This window comes from Salvia hispanica, chromosome 1 (assembly GCF_023119035.1).
Source record: "Salvia hispanica cultivar TCC Black 2014 chromosome 1, UniMelb_Shisp_WGS_1.0, whole genome shotgun sequence".
In the NCBI taxonomy this organism is placed as follows: domain Eukaryota; kingdom Viridiplantae; phylum Streptophyta; class Magnoliopsida; order Lamiales; family Lamiaceae; genus Salvia; species Salvia hispanica.
Window position 1 is genome coordinate 42,458,449 of NC_062965.1, and position 19,892 is coordinate 42,478,340.

A 19,892-nucleotide genomic window follows, 5' to 3' on the forward strand; every position below is an offset into this window, starting at 1 on the left:
TTAATATTTATCGTTGCCATCCATTTCGTGTAAACCAAAAAATTTCAACTAGTCTACTCTTTTATTGGTCAGTTTTCCGAATGGAAATTGAAGAAGTCGTCATGGAATCGTAATATATGCCTCGAAGCAGGGAGGTGACTTTACACCAAAAGACAAGCCGACAACATGTGGGGTCCACCAAACCTCATACGGCTCAACACACTCTTGTCCCTTGTGGACCCCACTCCTCAGGTGGGCAGAGGATTTTTTCACATTTTCGCAATCACTAGTCATTTTATTTATTTGAGTAAAAACCAATAAGCATTTATCCTGTCTCTCATTTAAGATGAGAGTATCCGCAACGCTGATTCGATGCGGGCTCGGTCTCGTCTCGACGAGACGAGACATCTCGTCGCGCGACGCGACTCGGCAAGGCTGGCCTCGAGCTGGCGAGACGACGCGCGCGCCACGTGGAGCATTGCGTGACGCCCTCTCGCCGGCCCGCGAGTGGGCGTCGTAATTATGACGTAATAATTTTTTTTTTATAAATTCGAAAAATTCGAATTTAATTAAAAAAAATTCAAACGGTCAAATGACCGTTGGGAACAAAACGGTCAAATTTTTAAATTTTTTTTTTCCCTTTTATTCTTCTATAAATATACTCCATACTCCATTCACAATTTTACACACAAACACTACTCTCAGTCCTCTTCCATTTTACACACAAACACTACTCTCAAATTGTTGAAAAAATATCCGGCGATGGAAACTCCAGCGGCGGCGGCTCCAGCAGGCGGCGCTCCGGCGGGTTCGACTTGAACTCGTTCGACGATTGGGCGAGCATGTACAACTGTTTGGGTACTCTCGGTTCGTCGCCGGGCACCCAAGGCTCGACCACCCCGCCGGCGTACCAAACACCACATTTTGATGTGGATGCATACTATCGTCCCTCCTCCCCCCAGAGGTACGGGCAATCGCCGGGATTATCCCAAATTCCGGAAAATTTGTTGGCGCCTGAACGCAGTTTGCCCGACTGGCCAATTGGTGGAGGCTCCGGCTCCGGCTCCGGCAGGATCAACCTCAGGCTCGACGTCAATGCCGAAGAGGAAGATGAGGAAGCGGAGGCAGAGGCTGTGGTGGAGACGGCACCCGTCATCCATACAGCCAAGCCGAGACGTTGGCTCTGTACGACGCTTGGGTCGGCGTCTCGTACGATCCTGTCGTCGGGAATCAACAAACCCACAAGTGTTTTTGGCTAAAAGTCACCGAAGTTTACAACGCACGAAGGCCGAAGAATACCGTTCCCCGCAACGTGAAGATGCTCCGCAGTCATTGGGACCGATGCGACAGAGATGTCAAAAATTTTTGCGCGATATACAGGGGAGAAGAGGCGAATTATCAGAGCGGAGCCAGTGGAGCCGACATTCTGAAAGCGGCGTTGCGGGTCTTCAAAGACGACGTCGGCAAAGATTTCAAGCTTGTCGATGTTTGGTCGCAAGTCCACCACCTTGAAAGGTGGGCTGGCGGTGTCGAGTCGGGCTCGAAACGCACGAAGCGCACGGCGCGTGGCCACTACTCGTCTAGTGATGGCGTCGAAGGCAACATCTCACGTGAGGGCATGCCAACCGATGATGCAGGGGGGTCTTCTTCCGGTGCACGACGTCGGCCGCAAGGGACCAAGGCGGCGAAGTCGGCTAGAGCGAGGGGGAGAGCGAGAGGGATAGGGAGGGGCAAGCCAGGCGGGCTCGGGCTCGGGCTCCGGCACGGGCACGGGCTCGCACACCCTAATGTCCATGTACCTGGTCGCCACGATGGCGGACCTTTCAAAAATGACTCCTGGCCAAGTTTCAGCCCATATGGCCGGAATTGAGTATATGAGAGCTCAACTTGGTATAGGTGCACCGCCGACTTCGGGGGATGATGATTCGCCGGCGGAGTAGTTTTTATAGTTTCATTTAGAGTATTTTAATTATGTATTTTTTTTATTTTTTAAGATTTTAAATTATGTATTTTTTTTATTTTTTAGGATTTTAAATTATGTATTTTTTTTTATTTTTTAGGCTTTTAAATTGTAATATTTATTTTATTGTAATGAAGTGTGTTTTTATTAAAATTGAATTTGTTGGAATTAAAAATAAAAAATGAAATTGAATGAATAGTTAAGAGATGGTTAAGAGATGGAGGGATGCATGTGTTGTCTCTTAGTTAAGAGATGAGCTGAAAAGTACAGTGGGGCTCATGAATAGTGAAGAGATGAGACGGTTAAGAGACGGATAAGAGACAGCGTTGCGGATGGCCTGATCATCCTTTCTTTTCTTTGTTCCAATTAAGATACCACATTTTAATTTTAGAAATAACATCCTCTCTCTTCTCTTTACTCATTAAAATATTTAACTGGAGTATTTTTTTTCCTCTCTACTTTATTCCACTTAACAACACTTCCTAAAATCGCGTGTCACTCAAGAATGTAGCTAGGCCTGCTTATTCGGCCGGTTCAAACTGGACCGGTTAACCGATTTTAAATTATCATAAATCCTAAAATCGGAACCGGAACCGGAATCGATTGGTTCCGGGTTGAAACTGGCCGGTTAAGAACCGGTCGATTCTGGTTTCGAACCGGAACCGATGTGTAATTTTAATCCGAATTTATTTATAATTTTAAATAGTTAAATACAAAAATAATAATAATCCAATATCTAGAAAGTATAACAAATAATATCAAAAAATTCAAATAAATACAAAAAAAATACAAACCAACAATAAAATAATATTCATATATGGATAAGAGTGATGCCAAGTGTAGTAGGTAGGACTAGTTTATGTTAGCAATTTTTTAATTAAAAAATAGGAGTTCTAAACTTTAGCCATTTTTTTAAAAGATAAGTTTAAAAATTGAATTCCAATTTCTCTTTTTTGCTAAATAAATATTCCTTGGAATTTCTAGTACTAATTGATCTTGTTGTGACTTTTTGGATTATAACGGTACAGTTAATAAATTATTCACAAACATGTTAAAATCGTATGTTAAATGAATTGTTACATAAATTTGTTATAAAGTTAAATTTCTATCATATGAAATGATATTGTATTTGTATAAGTTATTTTGGAAATTAAAAACAAACTTATGATGTCCTACTCATTGTAGTTAGTTCATAAAAAATGGATTGGGGAAGTAATTGTAGATTTAGAGTATCACGGTTTAAACATTTTAAATACTTCAGAAACAGAGCTCGCAAATCTAACACTAAAATCTAAAAATCACTCAATGTTTCTAATTATTTTACTTTAGTTCAAAATTAATTCAATTAAATTAGATTTATTAGTACATTAAATTATAAAAAAATAAAATTGAATTATAATTTGGTTTCCAGTTAGGAACCGGTCGATTTTGGTTCCGAACTGGAACCGGTTTTATTTAAAATGTTGGAACCAGTATCGAAAAAATCCAATTTCGGTCCCCCAATTAACCGACCAGTTCCGGTTTCGGTTTCGGTTCCGGTTCCGATTAATCGAGAAGCGGAGAACCGTTTAAGCACCCCTAAATGTGGCCATCTTGAGTGGGACGGAGGGAGTACTTTATTTCATTCTTATTTTCTAGGATTATTTTATTAGATCTTCTACAATAGATTAAATAGCAGTGAGATATAATACTATAGGATGGAGTAAGATGGGCTTTGTGACTTTGTCTAGTACTCCCTCCGTTTCTTCATAGTTGAGGCGGAACTTTTCGGCATGAAGTTTTAGAATTGAATGTTGGGTGTGCTACGTAAATAGATAAAAAAAGTAAGAGAGAGGAAAATATAGAAAGAATTAAGTATAAAGTGAATAAAATAGAGAGAATAAAGTAAGAGAGAGTAAAGTAAGAAAGAGAAAAAAGTTACCATATATGGAAATGACTCAACTATAAAGAAACTTCCCGAAATGGAAAAATGACTCAACTATGAAGAAACGGAGGGAGTACTAATTAATATTGAAATTTATGTTGTGTTTGGTTTACAAGTTTATGTCCAAGATAATTTTAGTTATTTTTCATATCCAATATAAGATGTTGGATTGACAAGGTTAATTATATTTATCTCACAAAAATAAAAAAGATTTAAATCAATTAATCTTAATTATGAACGTGCGACCAAAATATTACACTATTCTATCAATTAATTTTATTTTTGTGTTTTTACCATTTCGATTAAACTTCATCAATATTAATTACATGTAAAATTGATAACCACTAGACCTTTTTTTACGAAGTTTATCTTCATTTTTTAATATTAAAAATTGAATAATAACTGAAATTTAGGCAAATTGCCAAATTGAAACTATGCTCTTCAATTAACAATAACAAATCGTTAGCACCATCCACATATTCCACACACCAAAAATTCCCCAACCCCAAATGCAAAAACCAAAATTTCCCAACCCTAAGAACAAATTGTCGACACCATCCACATCCACAATGGCGTTAGCAAAGGTAGGAGTGGGGGAGAGATGGACAATCGTGAGATTAAGGTGAAATATGCAACACCAAGACGGGCAAGACAAAGGAGACGCGGGTCGACGGGCCGGCAAAGTGTGACAATAATGGCAACCGAACAACATAATGTCCAAGATAAGGTATTTAGTGATACTTTGACGGGGCAACCGAACTGGGCCTTAAATTCATTCTTTTACTATTTATTTATTTTATTGTCATTTATAATTCATTCTTATTCAATTTAATTCGTCAAATATTTATTCTTTTTTGTTCTAATAAGATAGAGAGTAAGTGGAAAGCGGTGAGAAATATAAAGAAAAGTGGATAAGAAATATAGTGAAATGTGGAGTCAATTTTTATATAAGTACATATTTGTACGTACATAACCAAACTTTTATTAATATTTTACATTGAAAATCGTTTTATAAACATTAATTGATTTAAAATAAATTTCATACTAATCATTTTGCAACACTTCGAAAAAAAAATTAAATTTTTACTTAAATATTTGTATATTTAAGCAAAAAAATATTTTCTTAGTAAATATTGTATAATTAATTCAAATCAAGCTCGAAATCATGTTACAATTCGACATAAAATTTCTATATCACTTCTTTCTTATTGCTGCATATAATACAATAAATAACAAAACAATTTTTAATTAAATTCACTTAAATTTAAGGATATTATGTACATGAACAATTTATATACATTTATCTTTTCTCTTTTTATATAGTATTAGTTTTATATTAGAATGAACAATTTATATACATTTATCTTTTCTCTTTTTATATAGTATTAGTTTTATATTAGAATGTGAGTGTAATAAACTACTAGTATAAAGCGAGTTGTATGTGCTATTTATAATAAAAGTGAATCGAGACTCCTAATGACGGACGAACTAAATAATGGCTGACGAAGAGAATAAAATTTAATTTAATTTTGATTTGTCCTTAATTTAAAGTTAGTTTTAAAAATTATAAAACTTGTATATAATCAAAACTAGTCCATAGCTAAAAAATAATTTACTGAAATTTTATTATATGATGATGATACGTAAGTGAGTTAAATGATTTAATCTATTCATAAAGAAATAGCGTGTAAGTTGTTGAAAATTTTCAGATATATATCACATATGTGACCAATTTTTTATTGTGCAATATTCACAAACAAATCTCAACTTTATAATTTTTAGCGGGAAAATAGCAAATTAAATTGTAAAATTTTATCATATTGTGGCATGTCCATAAATTTTGGAAATGGCAATATTAAATCAGAAAATTTCAAATTTTTTTAATTGTATTGACATGCACAAAATATTATATTTGAAAAATATTAAAACGACATGATTCATTTAAATAAGTACTTATAGGCATAGAAAAAGATAAAATGAATTGGAATTTATGATGATGCGCAGGCTAACCTCCGTCGCCAAAACCCACAACCTAAACCCAAACACCGCGGCGGCGGTGGGCGTCCGCCCTCTCTCGACCGAATCTGGCGAGGAAGAGTGGAATGACGCGTCGGAAACTGCCTGGCTTCTAGACGATCTCTCGGGCAAATCTCTCCCCTTCGCCGGCGAAAATCACCAAATTGAAGAAATTGAGACCGAGACCAAGGCGAACGATAATTGGGAGCAGCGGAAGGGAAAATCGGCCGAGAAAGCAGAAAATCCACGCCGGCCTGTGGCAAAGGAGATTGAGAAACTGGATGAGGCTAGGTTGAGGAATTTCTCCAACGATAGCGCCTCATTTTATTAGAAATCGAGTGCGACATTGAAATCAGAATCGTCACAGTATTTCGATCTGGATTTTCAGATTGAAAGTTTCATAAAAACACACATATGACTATGAGGATGGAAATACATGATCCAAGTTATACAAACAAAATAACTCAGGTAAAAATGAATTATATTTCCATAAAATAAATTAAGAAATCATTGCTTTATAACTAGGAGTAATCCCATGCCGACGCAAGGGCCGTGCAATGCATGTCTTGTGCGGTGCGAGTGCGATGTTATTGGATCATCCGTGCATCATTGTGGTTGGGGTGTAGGTCGTGCGCCTAACCATAGCCCAGACTTCGCCACAACTTGAATATGTTTGGCCATTTCTCTCCATAGAAATATAATGTATCGGCCTTCTATCTGTTTATTGGAGTACTTGTTATTTTAATTCTTATGGCTTTTTAATTTTTGTCCTTTGTTTAAGACTACATGCTTGGTCTATATATTAGATCTATGTATATGAAAACTAGGGTATATTGTCCCTTTTTCATTATATTGTGAGTCTTAATACATGGATTTGTAATGCCCCCATCCCTAACGAACGAGTAACGCTACTATATATATATAACTAAAATACTAATTTCGTTTATCTTAAAATTTTGAAAACATAATGTGAATAAAAAGGAACGTGAAAATGGTTTAATAAATTGAAAAGAAACATCATTGACATTTTTTCATATAGAATATTGACTCCATGGAAATATATATAAACTTCGAATAGTAAAATATTTTTTCCATCAACAAATATATCTATATATCTATATACTTCGTCTAATAAGTTGATCAAAAAAAATATTTTACATATTCAAGCCACAGGTTTGTGTTAAAATGACAACATATCTTAAAGTGATACCGTGACACCACATATCCAACAATATTATAAACGCTACACAACAATCTATAGATTGTTGTATAGCGTGTTGGATATTGTTGGCTGAGAAAAAATTATTGTATATAGTGTTGTATATTGCTGACCGAGATTTTTACACTTGAGCATTTTTTTTATTGTCACATGACAGCTTATTATTTGTCCACGTGTATAAATGATTGGCTAGGAATTGTGGTATGATGTTATTTTAAGAGGCGTTGTCATTTTAACGCACCCATCAGGCCACATACCCTAAATACATCTAATGTTATCATTAGATATATCTCCGGGCCGCGGCCAACACAAAATCACCATTATTGACCAGAAAATTTTAAAATATAATAATATTAAAACTATTCATATATTAAAAAAATAAGAAAATGGATACTAGTCAAATAATGGGTTGGGAGATTGTGGAGTATGGACCACGTTGATTGCTGGCTCATCACCGACTCCTTGATTTGAAAAATCAAAATAATGAGCTGCGAGTATGCAAGCATACTCAGTGTGATATTACGCTACAAGCAGCTATAACCAATTGCGTAATGCATCATAACATAATGAATCACTTCAACTTAGCTTATGTCTATTTGAGACTAGTCTCGTCCCTCGTGGACTTGACCCCTTGTGGGCTATTAACTCATACGATCCCTCGTGGATCTGACTTCTCGTGGGCCACATAAGATCGATAAATTAACTCCGATTTATTATATTGTGGCTAACTCGGTCGAGTCTTTCTCACTATGGATACACAACGTTGAAATTTGAAATGAGTCAATGAGAACGAATTTTAGTTGCCAACATTGAATTGCAAAAGAGAAAAGGCATGTTTGATACCTATATGCAAAATGCATACACCTAATATTTAACAAGCAGTATAATACACGTCGATGTATTTTTAGTTACTCCCTCCACCCAAACAATAGTCTCATTTGTCATTTTGATTCGTCCCACAAAATTCGTTTGCTTCTATTTTTGGTAAGTTTTTCTTATATGAAGTAGTGGGCTCATTCTAGATTATGGCGGAGGTGTGAGTCTAGGTGCTATTGCGGTTGGGCCCTAGGAAACAACATTGCTAGGCACGGACTAGGCACGGAACCACGCCGCAACCTAATTTTTTAGGTATTTATTTAAAAATCATTTTTTTTATATATTTTTGATATCCCATCCATATATAAAACAATAAAACATCAAATAATACCAAACAATAAATCGCATTGAAACACATTTTAAGGTGCGTTGCCTTAATTTCGGAAGTTTTAAATTGACATGCTTCACTATTGGAAGAACAATCACATGGCGACCTTGAAGAAAATTGGCTGCTAAATTGAAATTTATTTTATCTTTTTTAGTGTAATTTTAGAATTTAAAATTAGTATAATTCAATATTTATTTAATAATTTTTTAGTTATTTAATCATATAATGAGATATTATATGATTACTTTAGTTCATGAGAATCTCACATGACTTCCCAGATGGATAGACATTTAATAATTAATTATAATTAACCCTTTCATACTAAATGATCTCATAACTTAATGTTAGACTATCTTGTTATCCCTTCCTACTAAATAATCTTACAATTTAATCTTAAATTTTATCTTGTTATCATTTTATTTAAGAAACCAAATACCACCATATAGTAGTATAATTCAAGGTTTAAAATGAAACTAAATTACTTATGGCCTAACATATTATAGCTGCACAACAAACTCGGATATTCTCTTCAAAATAAAGTACATCTCCTATTTTATGTTTTTAATCTACCTAGAAATAGTTCGAAGTACATTAGTGTGGATGGTGAAAATTTAATGTAGTACACATGTTTTTTCATTCGAAACAGAACTGGATTCGGCCATTTATTTTACTCGGCGAAATCAAAATACGTATTTCACAAAAAAAATACTCCATCCATCTACCATCAATTGTCTTGATAGAGGACAGACACAAAATTTGACCCAAACATTGAAAAATATGAGAGAGAAAAAAAAGTGATTGAAGAATTGAAAATGAAAGATAAAGCCAACCTCATTATAGATAGTAGAAAATTTACCAAATATAAAAGGCAATAACTTTTATAAATAGACGAAAATTATAAAAACATAACTACTATTAATTATGAACGAAGGAAATATAGAATAGCCGCTCTTATCAAAATATCTTTTTCAATTGGTTTGCATAACCCCAATCGCACGCCGCTCATATCGTGTGTTCTGTATTGTTGTTGCAAACTTGCAGATGAAGTTGAGGTTAAGGTGGTGCATAATTTCATTAGCAGCAACTATCCATCAATGGTTAACTGGTTAAGAATTGAATTAAAAAGGCATCAAAAGTCAGTATAGAGTTTTTGGATAGGATCCTGCATATTCATGATACTCAAAATTTCATTGCCACGATTCAGAACACCATTATGTAAGAAATAACACCATACGTATAAGCAAATTTGTTACACGTAACTAATACGGGCACAGAAGGTAAAGAGTTAAAGATTCAAGCTTCTCATGCCATGATTGGTTAAGGTGCAACAATCTATCAAGAGCAGAGTCTTCTTATTTATTGTTCTCACACCACCTTTGAAGAGACAGAACCCACAAGAAAAGATAAAACTCCAAAATCAACTCAAATAATTTATGATGTACACAATTAAAAAAGAACAATGCTTCTAAGATCGCCCACACTTGCATCTAATTCAGCTTACAAACAAAGAAATATCATTTGTAATTTCTCACAAGAAGTTAGAATTATATTTAAAACAATTCCAAATTGCTCAGCATTTTATCTCCTTGCACTTGGTTGCACTTATTCTTAGAGATCTTGAAGACTCTTTATAGTGAAAAACAATTCACTTGGCTAGTTGCCAAGCAAAGCACAGCCACCCCAATCTAATCTTATCTAGTAAACTACCAATTTCATTCCAGATAAGCTAGTGACAGTATTATGATATTTTTAACTATCCATAATAAATTTAGATTCTAAAAGAGTAATGGTATTTAGTAGTATTAGAATAACATAAAAATGAAAAGGAAAAAAAGTACTAATATGGGTTATGGAGGTATATGGGAGTGTAGCAGAACCTCTATTCAGTGCCTATGCACCAACACTAGCAATTTCTGCAACATCAGAAGACAATATTACAAATGCATAACAGCCTTTTTCCCATGAAGAGAAACAAACAAATCAAGTTCCAATAAACTTATTATAATGTGGTCTCTAAAAATAAAATCTACTCATTTGCTCGCACCAAAATCTTACATATGTTATGCAAGCATTCAAGACTCTGTAGCTAAAAATCCCAAGAAATATAACAAGATTTACTTGCAAATGACAAAAGAAGACATTACACTACTGAAACTAGGCCAAGAATTGCACTCAACCTGCCCACAACCATAAGTTTTAAGGCAGGCCACATGAATATAAAGAGGCTGTTAGTACTACAAACATAACATAATTTTCTGCCTGGAAGAAATTACTTTCCTCAACTTTATCACCAAAAAATCAGCAATGAAACCATTGATCAGATATAGGAATATTAGCCAAAACTAGACATTATGTTGTGCTTTTGGTGTGAGACAGTTACACACAACTCAACTGATCCTCACCAGACAGAGAGCACTTGAATTTAGCCAACAACTTTATAGTAAACACCAGCTATAATATGGAAAAAAACTCGTGTGCATCATCTAGTCCAATTAGAGTTCCTCAAGCCATGATTGATTAATCACCATTACTAGAACTAAATTAAAACAGATGCAATGGAGTTCACCTCTTAATTGAAATTGAATCGAGAGATGAGTAACATAAAAAAAGAAAACTTCCAAACAAAACGATTGAATAACTCTGTAATTATTAAGAATTTCCGCCACAGAAATTGAAATTGAAATTGAAATTGAGGAATTAGGGCATAGTATTACTTAGGGGAACCAAGCAAGCTAGCCTGCTGCAGCTCGAGCTCGTTGAACTGAGCCTCACGGTCCATTTCAATAATGAGGGGGACGACGAGGACGAGGAAGGTGGTGCCGACGATCCAAGCGGCTTTTCCGGTGCTCTTGAGGAGTTTGGAGGCGACAAAGGCGGTGTCGGAGGCCGCCTTCTTGCCTTTGTAGACGATAGGAGACTCCGAGACGGAGGAGGAGACGCGCGAGAGGATTCCGGCGTCGGATGACATTCTGGTGAGAGGCTTCTAGGGTTTGGTTTGGATAATCCAATTTGAAAGGGGATGCATCAATTTGTTTTCTGTTCTATTTATGTGGTGTTCGAATTTTATGTATCCTTATATAACAATATGTTTTACATAAAACCTAAAATGGGATAACCAATTAGCTCCAATGATATTCCAAATCAATTTCAATTTTAGTTTTTTGAGTAAAAGTTATTCCGTATTTTTAAATTTATACTAAAATAAAATCTGAAAAAAAAATTCAAATTTTATGAATAGAAAAAGAATAATATAGTTAGAGTAAAATCATGTGAAGATTGGTGTTAATAGTTTAGAGAATTTTGGAAGAAGAAAAATTGTTTATAATGCGAAGAAGCTGGATTCCTCCTCGAGAAGCTTATGAACTCCCACTTTATTTTATTTTTACTAAGTTTCTAAATTATATTTGAAAGAATTATTGTATATTTTCTTTGATCGAAATATTTGGTCTTGATGAATTCACTCCTTTGGTCTTGATGAACCTATTGTAAGTGAGTATTTTTACCCTAACAAAAAATCACCCAAAAGTTATTCAAAAAGGAAAGAATAGAAGTTGTACCAATCGAGAGATTTCTTGGTTAAACTTCAAATATAACTATATAATACTATTTGGTTGCTATAAATTCATTCTGCACCAAATTTTTGGTTAAATTTTGTGAGAACAAAAATTCTGCACCAAATTTTTGGCAAAACTTTGTGAGAAACAAAAATGATAGGTGATTATTGCACCTAGTAATCCTTAGACAAGTCGGATGAAAGCTTCAAATTATTAAACGATTCAATGCTTGTTAAGACATAGATAACACACCAACTTGCATGTTTGATAAGTTAGTAATACCAAGATAGCGAATTATATATTGACATTTCTTATTGTTTGATATCATAGTTAAGCTTAACTCAAAGCCCAATATAAGACCAGGGCCCTATCTAATCTTACCAAAATTATAACATTAACCTTGTTTATGTATCTCACCAATTTGTCAAGTTAAGCCATGTTATTTAATATACAATACAAATTTAGATAATTTCTTTTCTATCAAACAACAACGGAAAAAAATCATATCTTTGCATATCTTGACATGAAGCCCGTATTTCTTATCTTGTTTTACATATCTTCTCATATCCCATCTTTTGTATCAAACGAGTAAACATGTTAAGCAATTATTAACTCTTGGTTTAACGATTCAAATGATCAACTCTTGGTTATCTTGGGTAGCTACACACTTATCCTAAAGCTAACTTTCACTAATTTAAACTCATACAGATGCGTGAGAAACTAAAACCAATTACTATACGTTTCATTTCAATTAATTCATCATTAAACTATTGTATAAACAAGTCAAGTAAGATAATTCGTCATCCATGTCGTCTAATCCTAAGTTAAAGAGACATTAGAAAAGATTATATCAACTATCATCAAATGTGCAGTCAAAATGAAAATTAAAAGCGATCAAAACCGAAGTTATGACAAAGACAGAGAAAATATCATAATAATACAAGGCAATCCATCTATTCATATGTATAATTACATGTTAGGAGCAACAATGGAAGATCTTGTCCAGAAACATAATCGAAAGCATAAAGAAAATTGTAGTAATCACTGTCACACTCTTGTAAACTGGGACGATGGCAAAATTTTTGGGTTGACGGAATTTTAACTTGAATTGGCTTCAAACTCCTTCCTCTATTTTTTTTCGTGTGTTGTTCTTTCTTCTTCTTCTTTTTTTTTTTTTTTTTTTTTTTTTTTTTAATCTGAAATGTGATGCTCAAAATTTGAGAAAGAATAAATAATAGTAATATTTATGTATTTTGCTTGGAAAATTATTGGAGTACAAAAAATTAAAAGTTAGAAAGGTTTTTAAGAAAGAGAAGAACGAGGATTAATTGGGAAAGCTTATTTAAAGAATTAAAGTTATTGCCGTTCTCCATCTTCCTCCTCTTCCAATATAAAGCTTAGAGTTCAACACCCCCAATCTCAAAGCTCGTGAAATTAAGGTAACAGCTGATTCTAACTCACTTATGCTATCCTCTATGCTTGAATTTCTGAATTAAAATGGATGAATCCCAACTGTTGTGAAATGAATGAATAGGACGAGTACTTGCCCTTTTCTTGCATTGGTGAATTTGTTCTAATTGCTTGGATTGGGCATTAATTTAGTGTCTAACCTATTAATTGTAGATGTACTGAAAATAAAACTACAACTTTGGAGATGAATCTAAAACCTTGGGAGCAAACAGAGAACTTAGTTCTATGTATTTAATTGAGTTTGGAATTACGCTAATTGATTGGTGTAAATATGATTTTGGTTAGAAAGAAGAATTTGAAGCTTATGTTATAGGGTTGTAAGAACCATGGAGAAGATGATATTGATCTAAATTTTGGAAGAATGCCGTGAGTTAGGAAAAGAGAAAAAGGGAAATCAGCCTTGTTTGGTCCATAGTATACACAAAAATGTTGTCTTGCTGTTGAGCATGAAGTGTTTGAGGGAATTACTCAATGACGCGCGAATATGAAGCAACATGTATACTTAGTATTGTTCTTGCCCTCCTGTACTAGTCAGATTCAGCAACCCCAAAGTGTTGGGAATCCTATTATAAATTTTTCTTTAGATATTATTATGTCTTAGGAAGGCTCCTTCACAATTTCAACTCAGTTCATCAACGTTTGCTATTTTTAAAAATTCCTGCAAAGCAGTTGCCGGAATCTGTCACTAACTGACAAGATGTAATAAAATGGTATAACTCCCTAATCCCTTGGAGTTGTTGGAAATACCTTTTTTTGTAAATTAAACTAGATATCAAGAGGTTTCTTGTGGTATAGGGCTCGACTCTGTGATGCTCCGAGCAAAAGCAGTTTCTTAATTAAAGATAGTGTAATGTGGTCAATTTAAAAACGCAAAAAGTTGAAAGGAAAAGTAAAGGTATGCTAGCTAAGTAAGATATGTTTTGGAGAAATTGTTTGATTTTGTAGTTCAAATTTACGTGTATGTGTAAGTCAAGATAAATACCTTAGACTTTCTAAAGAATTTACCTATCGTGATTCCCTTTTCCGATGTGACACTGCTTAATCAATTTACTCAATTTTTTTGGTAATCAAGTATGGGTGTATTACATGGAAGAATGATCAAAACTGCTCTAAAAGTGGGCATAAAACTAGCAATTCCGCTGGAAATGACTGTCACTCGGCTGAGTGGAATTTCGGCCCAAAATCCACTCGGCCAAGTAGAATTCCAGCAGCTTCATTTTCATATTTTGCACGTACATGCTTTTATCTATTCATGTGCTAAAATAACAAGAAAAGTACTGATCTGCCTTCAGCATGTTTAGGTTCATCATCGTCTATGTTACTGCTCACCAAATCAAAACTTCTGTTGATTCTTAGGATTAATAAAAGCTGACGGCATGGAAAATAAAGAGCCATTGATAATAACAGACAAAGATGATATGAGACGATGGTCAAGGTCCGCGAGGGCCCAAGGCAAGATTGTTGGCTTTATCCCCACTATGGGTTATCTCCATGAAGGCCATCTTTCTCTCGTCCAAGAATGCAAGCAACACTCCAACCTCACGGTTGTCTCAATCTATGTAAATCCAGGGCAATTCTCCCCCAATGAGGACCTCTCCACTTACCCTTCAGATTTTATAGGCGATATTAACAAATTGAAGAACAAAGCTGATGGTGTCGATGTTGTTTTCCACCCAAAAGATTTGTACGATTATGGGAAACATGATGGTGTTGTGAATGCAAGGAGAAATGATCTAGAAGAGGGAAAGGTGGTGTCTTGCGTGGAAAACAGTGGACAGGGTCACGAGACATGGGTCCGAGTTGAAAGATTGGAGAAGGGGTTGTGTGGGAGTAGTAGACCTGTTTTCTTTAGAGGGGTTGCAACTATTGTAACCAAGTTGTTCAATATAGTTGAACCTGATGTTGCTGTATTTGGGAAGAAGGATTATCAGCAATGGAGGATTATAGAAAGGATGGTGAGAACACTTCTTTTTTCACTGCATTTAGATTTACAATTCTTTACTTGTGAATCCTTTTGATTTCACCGTTGTTATATAGTTTCATCTTATTCAGCTAAATTCTCCGTATGTTAACTTTCAGATGCATTTGGTTCCAATGTTTGCAAGATTTGTGTTTTTTCCTTCTCTTGTCTAAATTTGTTGAGGTAAATTATCTGCTTATTACTTCTATAAATGCTCTGTTTCAGGTACGAGATCTTGATTTCGGCATTAAAATTATTGGCGCAGAGCTATTGCGTGACCCTGATGGCCTTGCAAAGAGTTCACGTAATGTGCACCTTTCACCGGAACAGAGGAAGAAGGTATACTTTATCGTTAGACATTCTATCTCTTTTTATGAGATATTGGTTAATTAGACATTGTTATCTAGTTGTGATTTCACCAAAGAACAAGAAGATAAGCTCACTTTCTTTCATCCTTCTTCGATTCTTGCTAGAGTCTGAACATGCCTCAAAGTTGCAAATTAATGGTGGACTACCCTAATCTGAACTTTGTCAACGTTGATTAGACTAGGTTTGTGCTTCACAAACATGGTTAATGGAACTGAATCTTCAGGTGGATCTTGAAGAACAAAATGCTTAATTTAGATTAGAAGGAAATTGACAGAAATTTTGAAGGCCATGTCACGGTCTACCCGTCTTTCTATAACAATGAAAAGGGGGGCAAAGACCACAAGTGACATTAATTTTCTTTAAGCCAAATTTTATTTTCTGCAGGCAACATCAATTAGTGAGTCACTGTTCCATGCTAAAACTGCTGCACAGAAGGGCCAAGTAGTTTGCATAGAATTGAAGGATTTAGTTATCAAGACCATACATGAAGCTGGTGGAAAAGTTGATTATGCTGAGGTTAGGCACATACGAGTTCCATATACTTCGTAATTTGAGCCTCCGTAATCTTTTTCTTCTTAGCAAATGTGTGGTCTATTGACTGATTGAAATGAGACATGTTTTCGATCGCACTTAAACCAGTCGACCATCCTACTTTCCACGTATTGATATGATGTTTCTACTTTAGCTCAAATATTATTACGAGAGTATGAAAATGTTACTTCATCTTTTTGCCAAGACAGATTGTAGACCAAGAAAGTTTGGAAGTGCTGGAAGAGATCAAGAGCCCTGCAGTGTTTTGTATTGCTGCGTGGTTTGGAAATGTCAGGCTCCTCGACAACATGGAGATCGTCGTCTAGTAAGCAGTTTACACCAGGTCATTTTGTTGGAAGATAATCTTAGTACTCGATGTATTCTGTAGTTTATCTTAATTGATCGTGTATCGTAATTTGGCTTGGTGTATCAATTTTGGAAATTGTGAATAAATGTGGACTCACCTCCAGTTATACTCCATCCGTTTCCTTATACTTGAGCCGGTATTTTTCGACACGGAGTTTTAAGAAAATAATGTTAATATGTTAAGTAGATAGATAAAAAAAGTAAGAAAGAAGAGAAAAATAGAGAGGATAGAGTAGAAGGTGAATAAGGTAGAAAGAATAAAATATAAGTGAGAAAATGTGTTAATAATTACTACTTCCTTGGTCTCACTTTAGGAGTCACAGTCACTTTTCTGAGAGAGAATAATGTTGAAAAGAGTTTTATATATATTTGCATCTTAATTTGAGAGCTTATAGTTAAAAATATTTTATAGTTGTACTCTCTCTATCCCTTGCTAAATGATTCTTATTCCTTTTTAGGGCGTCCGAAGAGTTATTTCCTTTTTTTGGCATTTACGCTCTTATTTTCTTCATTTCTACTTTACGCTCGCTTTTATTTTATTCATTCTCCATTGTATTAACAAAACTCCATTTTCTTAAATCACGCGCCTGAAAGGAAATGTCTCTCATAGCAAGAGACGAGTGAGTACAACATATGGTAGAACATCAACAACTCATAAGATAACTGCGAACTGCCAATACAAATTTTTTATTGTCCCTACATCGACTATACCAACTACAAATAATTATTCATATGACTGAAGTAGAAAATATCATAATTATATCACAAGAATAAAATAGAAAATTGGTAGCTTTACTAAGTGGTATTATAGATTGGATGGGTGTGCTTTACTTGGCAACTAGCTAGCAGGATTGTTTTTCACTATAATCTACTCAGTTTTCATGATTTCTAAGAAAAAATGCAACCAAGTGCACGGAGATAGAATACTAAAAGCATAAATCATTGTCACTATTTTGTGAGAATTTACAAATGATATTTCTTTGTTGGGCGAACTTAGAAGCAATGTTCTTTCATTAAATACATGTACTCGTAGTACTAAGATATTTGAGTTGATTTTGGAGTTTTATCTTAATTTTTGTGGATTTTGTCTAGGGGTGGCAAATCGTGCGTGTCGGGTCATTATCGTGTCGACACGGTAACAACACGAACACGACCCGCTACCCTCAGACACGAACACGACACGAACTCATTAACGACACGAACCACTTCGGGTCAACACGACACGATAACAACACGTATTGGAAAGTGATTAAATATTTAAATGATTTAAACGAGATATGACCGTACAAGACTATAAGAGCCAATTTAATAAGTATTGAAAAATGAAAATAATAAGAATTAATAATATTACAATATTATTTGTTAACGGATAATATGAACCTGACACGAACACGTATTTGTTAACGGATAACACGAACCCAATATGAACACGTATTGTTATCGTGTCGTGTCAAAAATTGTCAGCCCTAGTTCTATCTCTTTGATGGTGTTGTGAGAACAATAAATTATCCTATAAACTCGCCTAGCCATACAAACTTGGAAATCTGTTTAAAATTTGTTGGAAAATGATTATTATGAACTCTGCACTCTTTGATAGATTGTTGCACCTTGACCATACATGGCCTAATAAGCTTGAATCATCAACTCTTTACCTTCTGTTAATATCGGGCAACAAATTTGCTTATGTATGGTGTTGATTTCTTACATAATGTTGATATGAATCGCGATTAGTAGCGGACTGATAAAGCTAATTTCATGCATCGGTTATATGGTGAAAAACGTTACATTTTGCTGGGTCTAACACGGTTTCTAAGCCAGGTGTGTGACAAAATCGCTAGATCAAGGAGATGCTGAAGGAAACAGTCTAGCGAAGGAATGAAGTAAAAATGAGCAGAATCTAAGGAAAAAGAAGGCTTGAAGAAGGGAGTCAGTAGCTGAGGGCAACAAAGTCCATCTATACCTCGCTGGGCCCCACTCCAACGCCTATAAATAGAAGAGCATGCAACACACAAAGAGGACTCTTTTTCGCCCACTCTTAGCTCACACACAACACACACTTGGGAATGGGAGATCTGGGGTAGTTTCGGTTCCGAAGGGGTTTTATTCTTCAGAAATTTCAGTCGTAACACCGTCCGCGTGAGGGCGAAGATACAATCTCTTTATTTTCAGTTTGTTTTTGCACTTTTACGGTCGAACTTCACTTTTGGGAGTCGATTTAGTTGTTGATGTTACTGATTGTCTATTCACTTCTGTTAGTTTGCGATTATCTGTGATATTTCAAGTTGATTCACGTAGATCCTGCTGTTGAGAGTTTATTTTAACGAGTTATATGTCGATCTCTGTTTTTGCTGCTATGGTGCTCGATCTGGGAATTTTGTGATAGATCTGTGGTTTGTTGATTGATTGGAGGTTGTTGTTTAAATCTGAAGTTATGAAATGTTTCTTTTGGCTGGAGTTTGTGTCGGACGCTTGGATCCGGAGTGGATTTAGCGTCTGAGGTTGGATCTGAAGGGAGGAGGTCGAGTTGTGCATGGATTTTGAGTTTTCCGCTTGCTTTCTGTTTTACTTCGTCTAGCATCTGTAGATCTGTTTAGTTCTTTATTGTTACTCATCAAAATGGTTTAGATTCAGTCTGCTCTGTTCCGATTTCGCTCATGCTGTTTTTCTTCTGAGTTTTTACGCAAATTGGTTGAAGAAGATGATGTCGCTGTTAGTTAGTACCAGAGTTAGTTGTTTTTCCAGCTTTTCGTCCGTACTCTGCCTTTTCAGTTATGGTCCCCACAGTCAGTTTGTTACCCAGATCTAGGTGATTAGAGTAGTTTATTAGATCTAGTGATTGTTCGGTTTAATTTTCGTGCATGCTTTTGCTGTTTCGCCTAGGTCTAGCTGTTAGCGTAGCATTTTAAATTCCCAAGTTAAGTTTATTTTCCTCAACCCGAAAAATGCGTGGCAGCAGCCAACCCCAAAAACAAGTCCAAATCCTTGAACATGATTGTTACGCATCCATCTCTGTGGGATCGATCCCTACTTCCCTATGCTAGGTTTAGTAAAGTGGTTGAGGGTTTTTGAAAGAGTGCTCTGTGTGTCCGACGACCAGGATTTTCCGACGACCAACGAGTTCCTAGACCGCGTGATCTAGTGGATTTGCTGGACCAAGGAACCCTGTTATATTCTTTCTGTGCACACAGCGTGTTAACCAACATACCGGTCATTTCAAATGGCGCCGTTGCCGGGGAAGGATGGCGTTTATTGTTATTGCGTTTAAGGATTTGGTGTAAATATTTTAATTTCTGTTATTTTCTTTCTCCTTGACAGTTTATGAACGCAAGCTTCCATTCTG

At 35.3% G+C, this 19,892-nt stretch overlaps 2 protein-coding genes across 6 annotated transcripts; one reads left to right on the forward strand and one right to left on the reverse strand.

The window, feature by feature from the left end:
* Positions 1-9,108: 9,108 nt before the first annotated feature.
* Positions 9,109-11,358, reverse strand: LOC125205351 (mitochondrial import receptor subunit TOM9-2). 3 transcript variants are annotated; one of them, XM_048104245.1, is made up of 2 exons: positions 11,017-11,358; positions 9,109-9,404 (listed from the first exon to the last, which is right to left on the reverse strand). In XM_048104245.1, the coding sequence occupies exons 1-2, from the start codon at positions 11,268-11,270 to the stop codon at positions 9,401-9,403; spliced, it is 258 nt and encodes an 85-aa protein (XP_047960202.1). In that variant the 5' UTR covers positions 11,271-11,358; the 3' UTR covers positions 9,109-9,400. The 3 variants fall into 3 exon arrangements, with proteins under 3 accessions (XP_047960202.1, XP_047960185.1, XP_047960195.1); XM_048104228.1 differs by lacking the exon at positions 9,109-9,404 and adding an exon at positions 9,640-9,676; XM_048104238.1 differs by lacking the exon at positions 9,109-9,404 and adding an exon at positions 10,070-10,215.
* Positions 11,359-13,146: 1,788 nt separating this feature from the next.
* LOC125210076 (pantoate--beta-alanine ligase) lies at positions 13,147-16,680 on the forward strand. Of its 3 annotated transcripts, XM_048109658.1 has the most exons (5): positions 13,148-13,295; positions 14,683-15,281; positions 15,512-15,625; positions 16,040-16,171; positions 16,396-16,680. In XM_048109658.1, the coding sequence occupies exons 2-5, from the start codon at positions 14,703-14,705 to the stop codon at positions 16,510-16,512; spliced, it is 942 nt and encodes a 313-aa protein (XP_047965615.1). In that variant the 5' UTR covers positions 13,148-13,295; positions 14,683-14,702; the 3' UTR covers positions 16,513-16,680. The 3 variants fall into 3 exon arrangements, with proteins under 3 accessions (XP_047965627.1, XP_047965615.1, XP_047965622.1); XM_048109670.1 differs by lacking the exon at positions 16,040-16,171 and having other exon boundaries at positions 13,147-13,295; XM_048109665.1 differs by lacking the exon at positions 13,148-13,295 and having other exon boundaries at positions 14,665-15,281.
* The last annotated feature ends 3,212 nt before the right edge of the window (positions 16,681-19,892 follow it).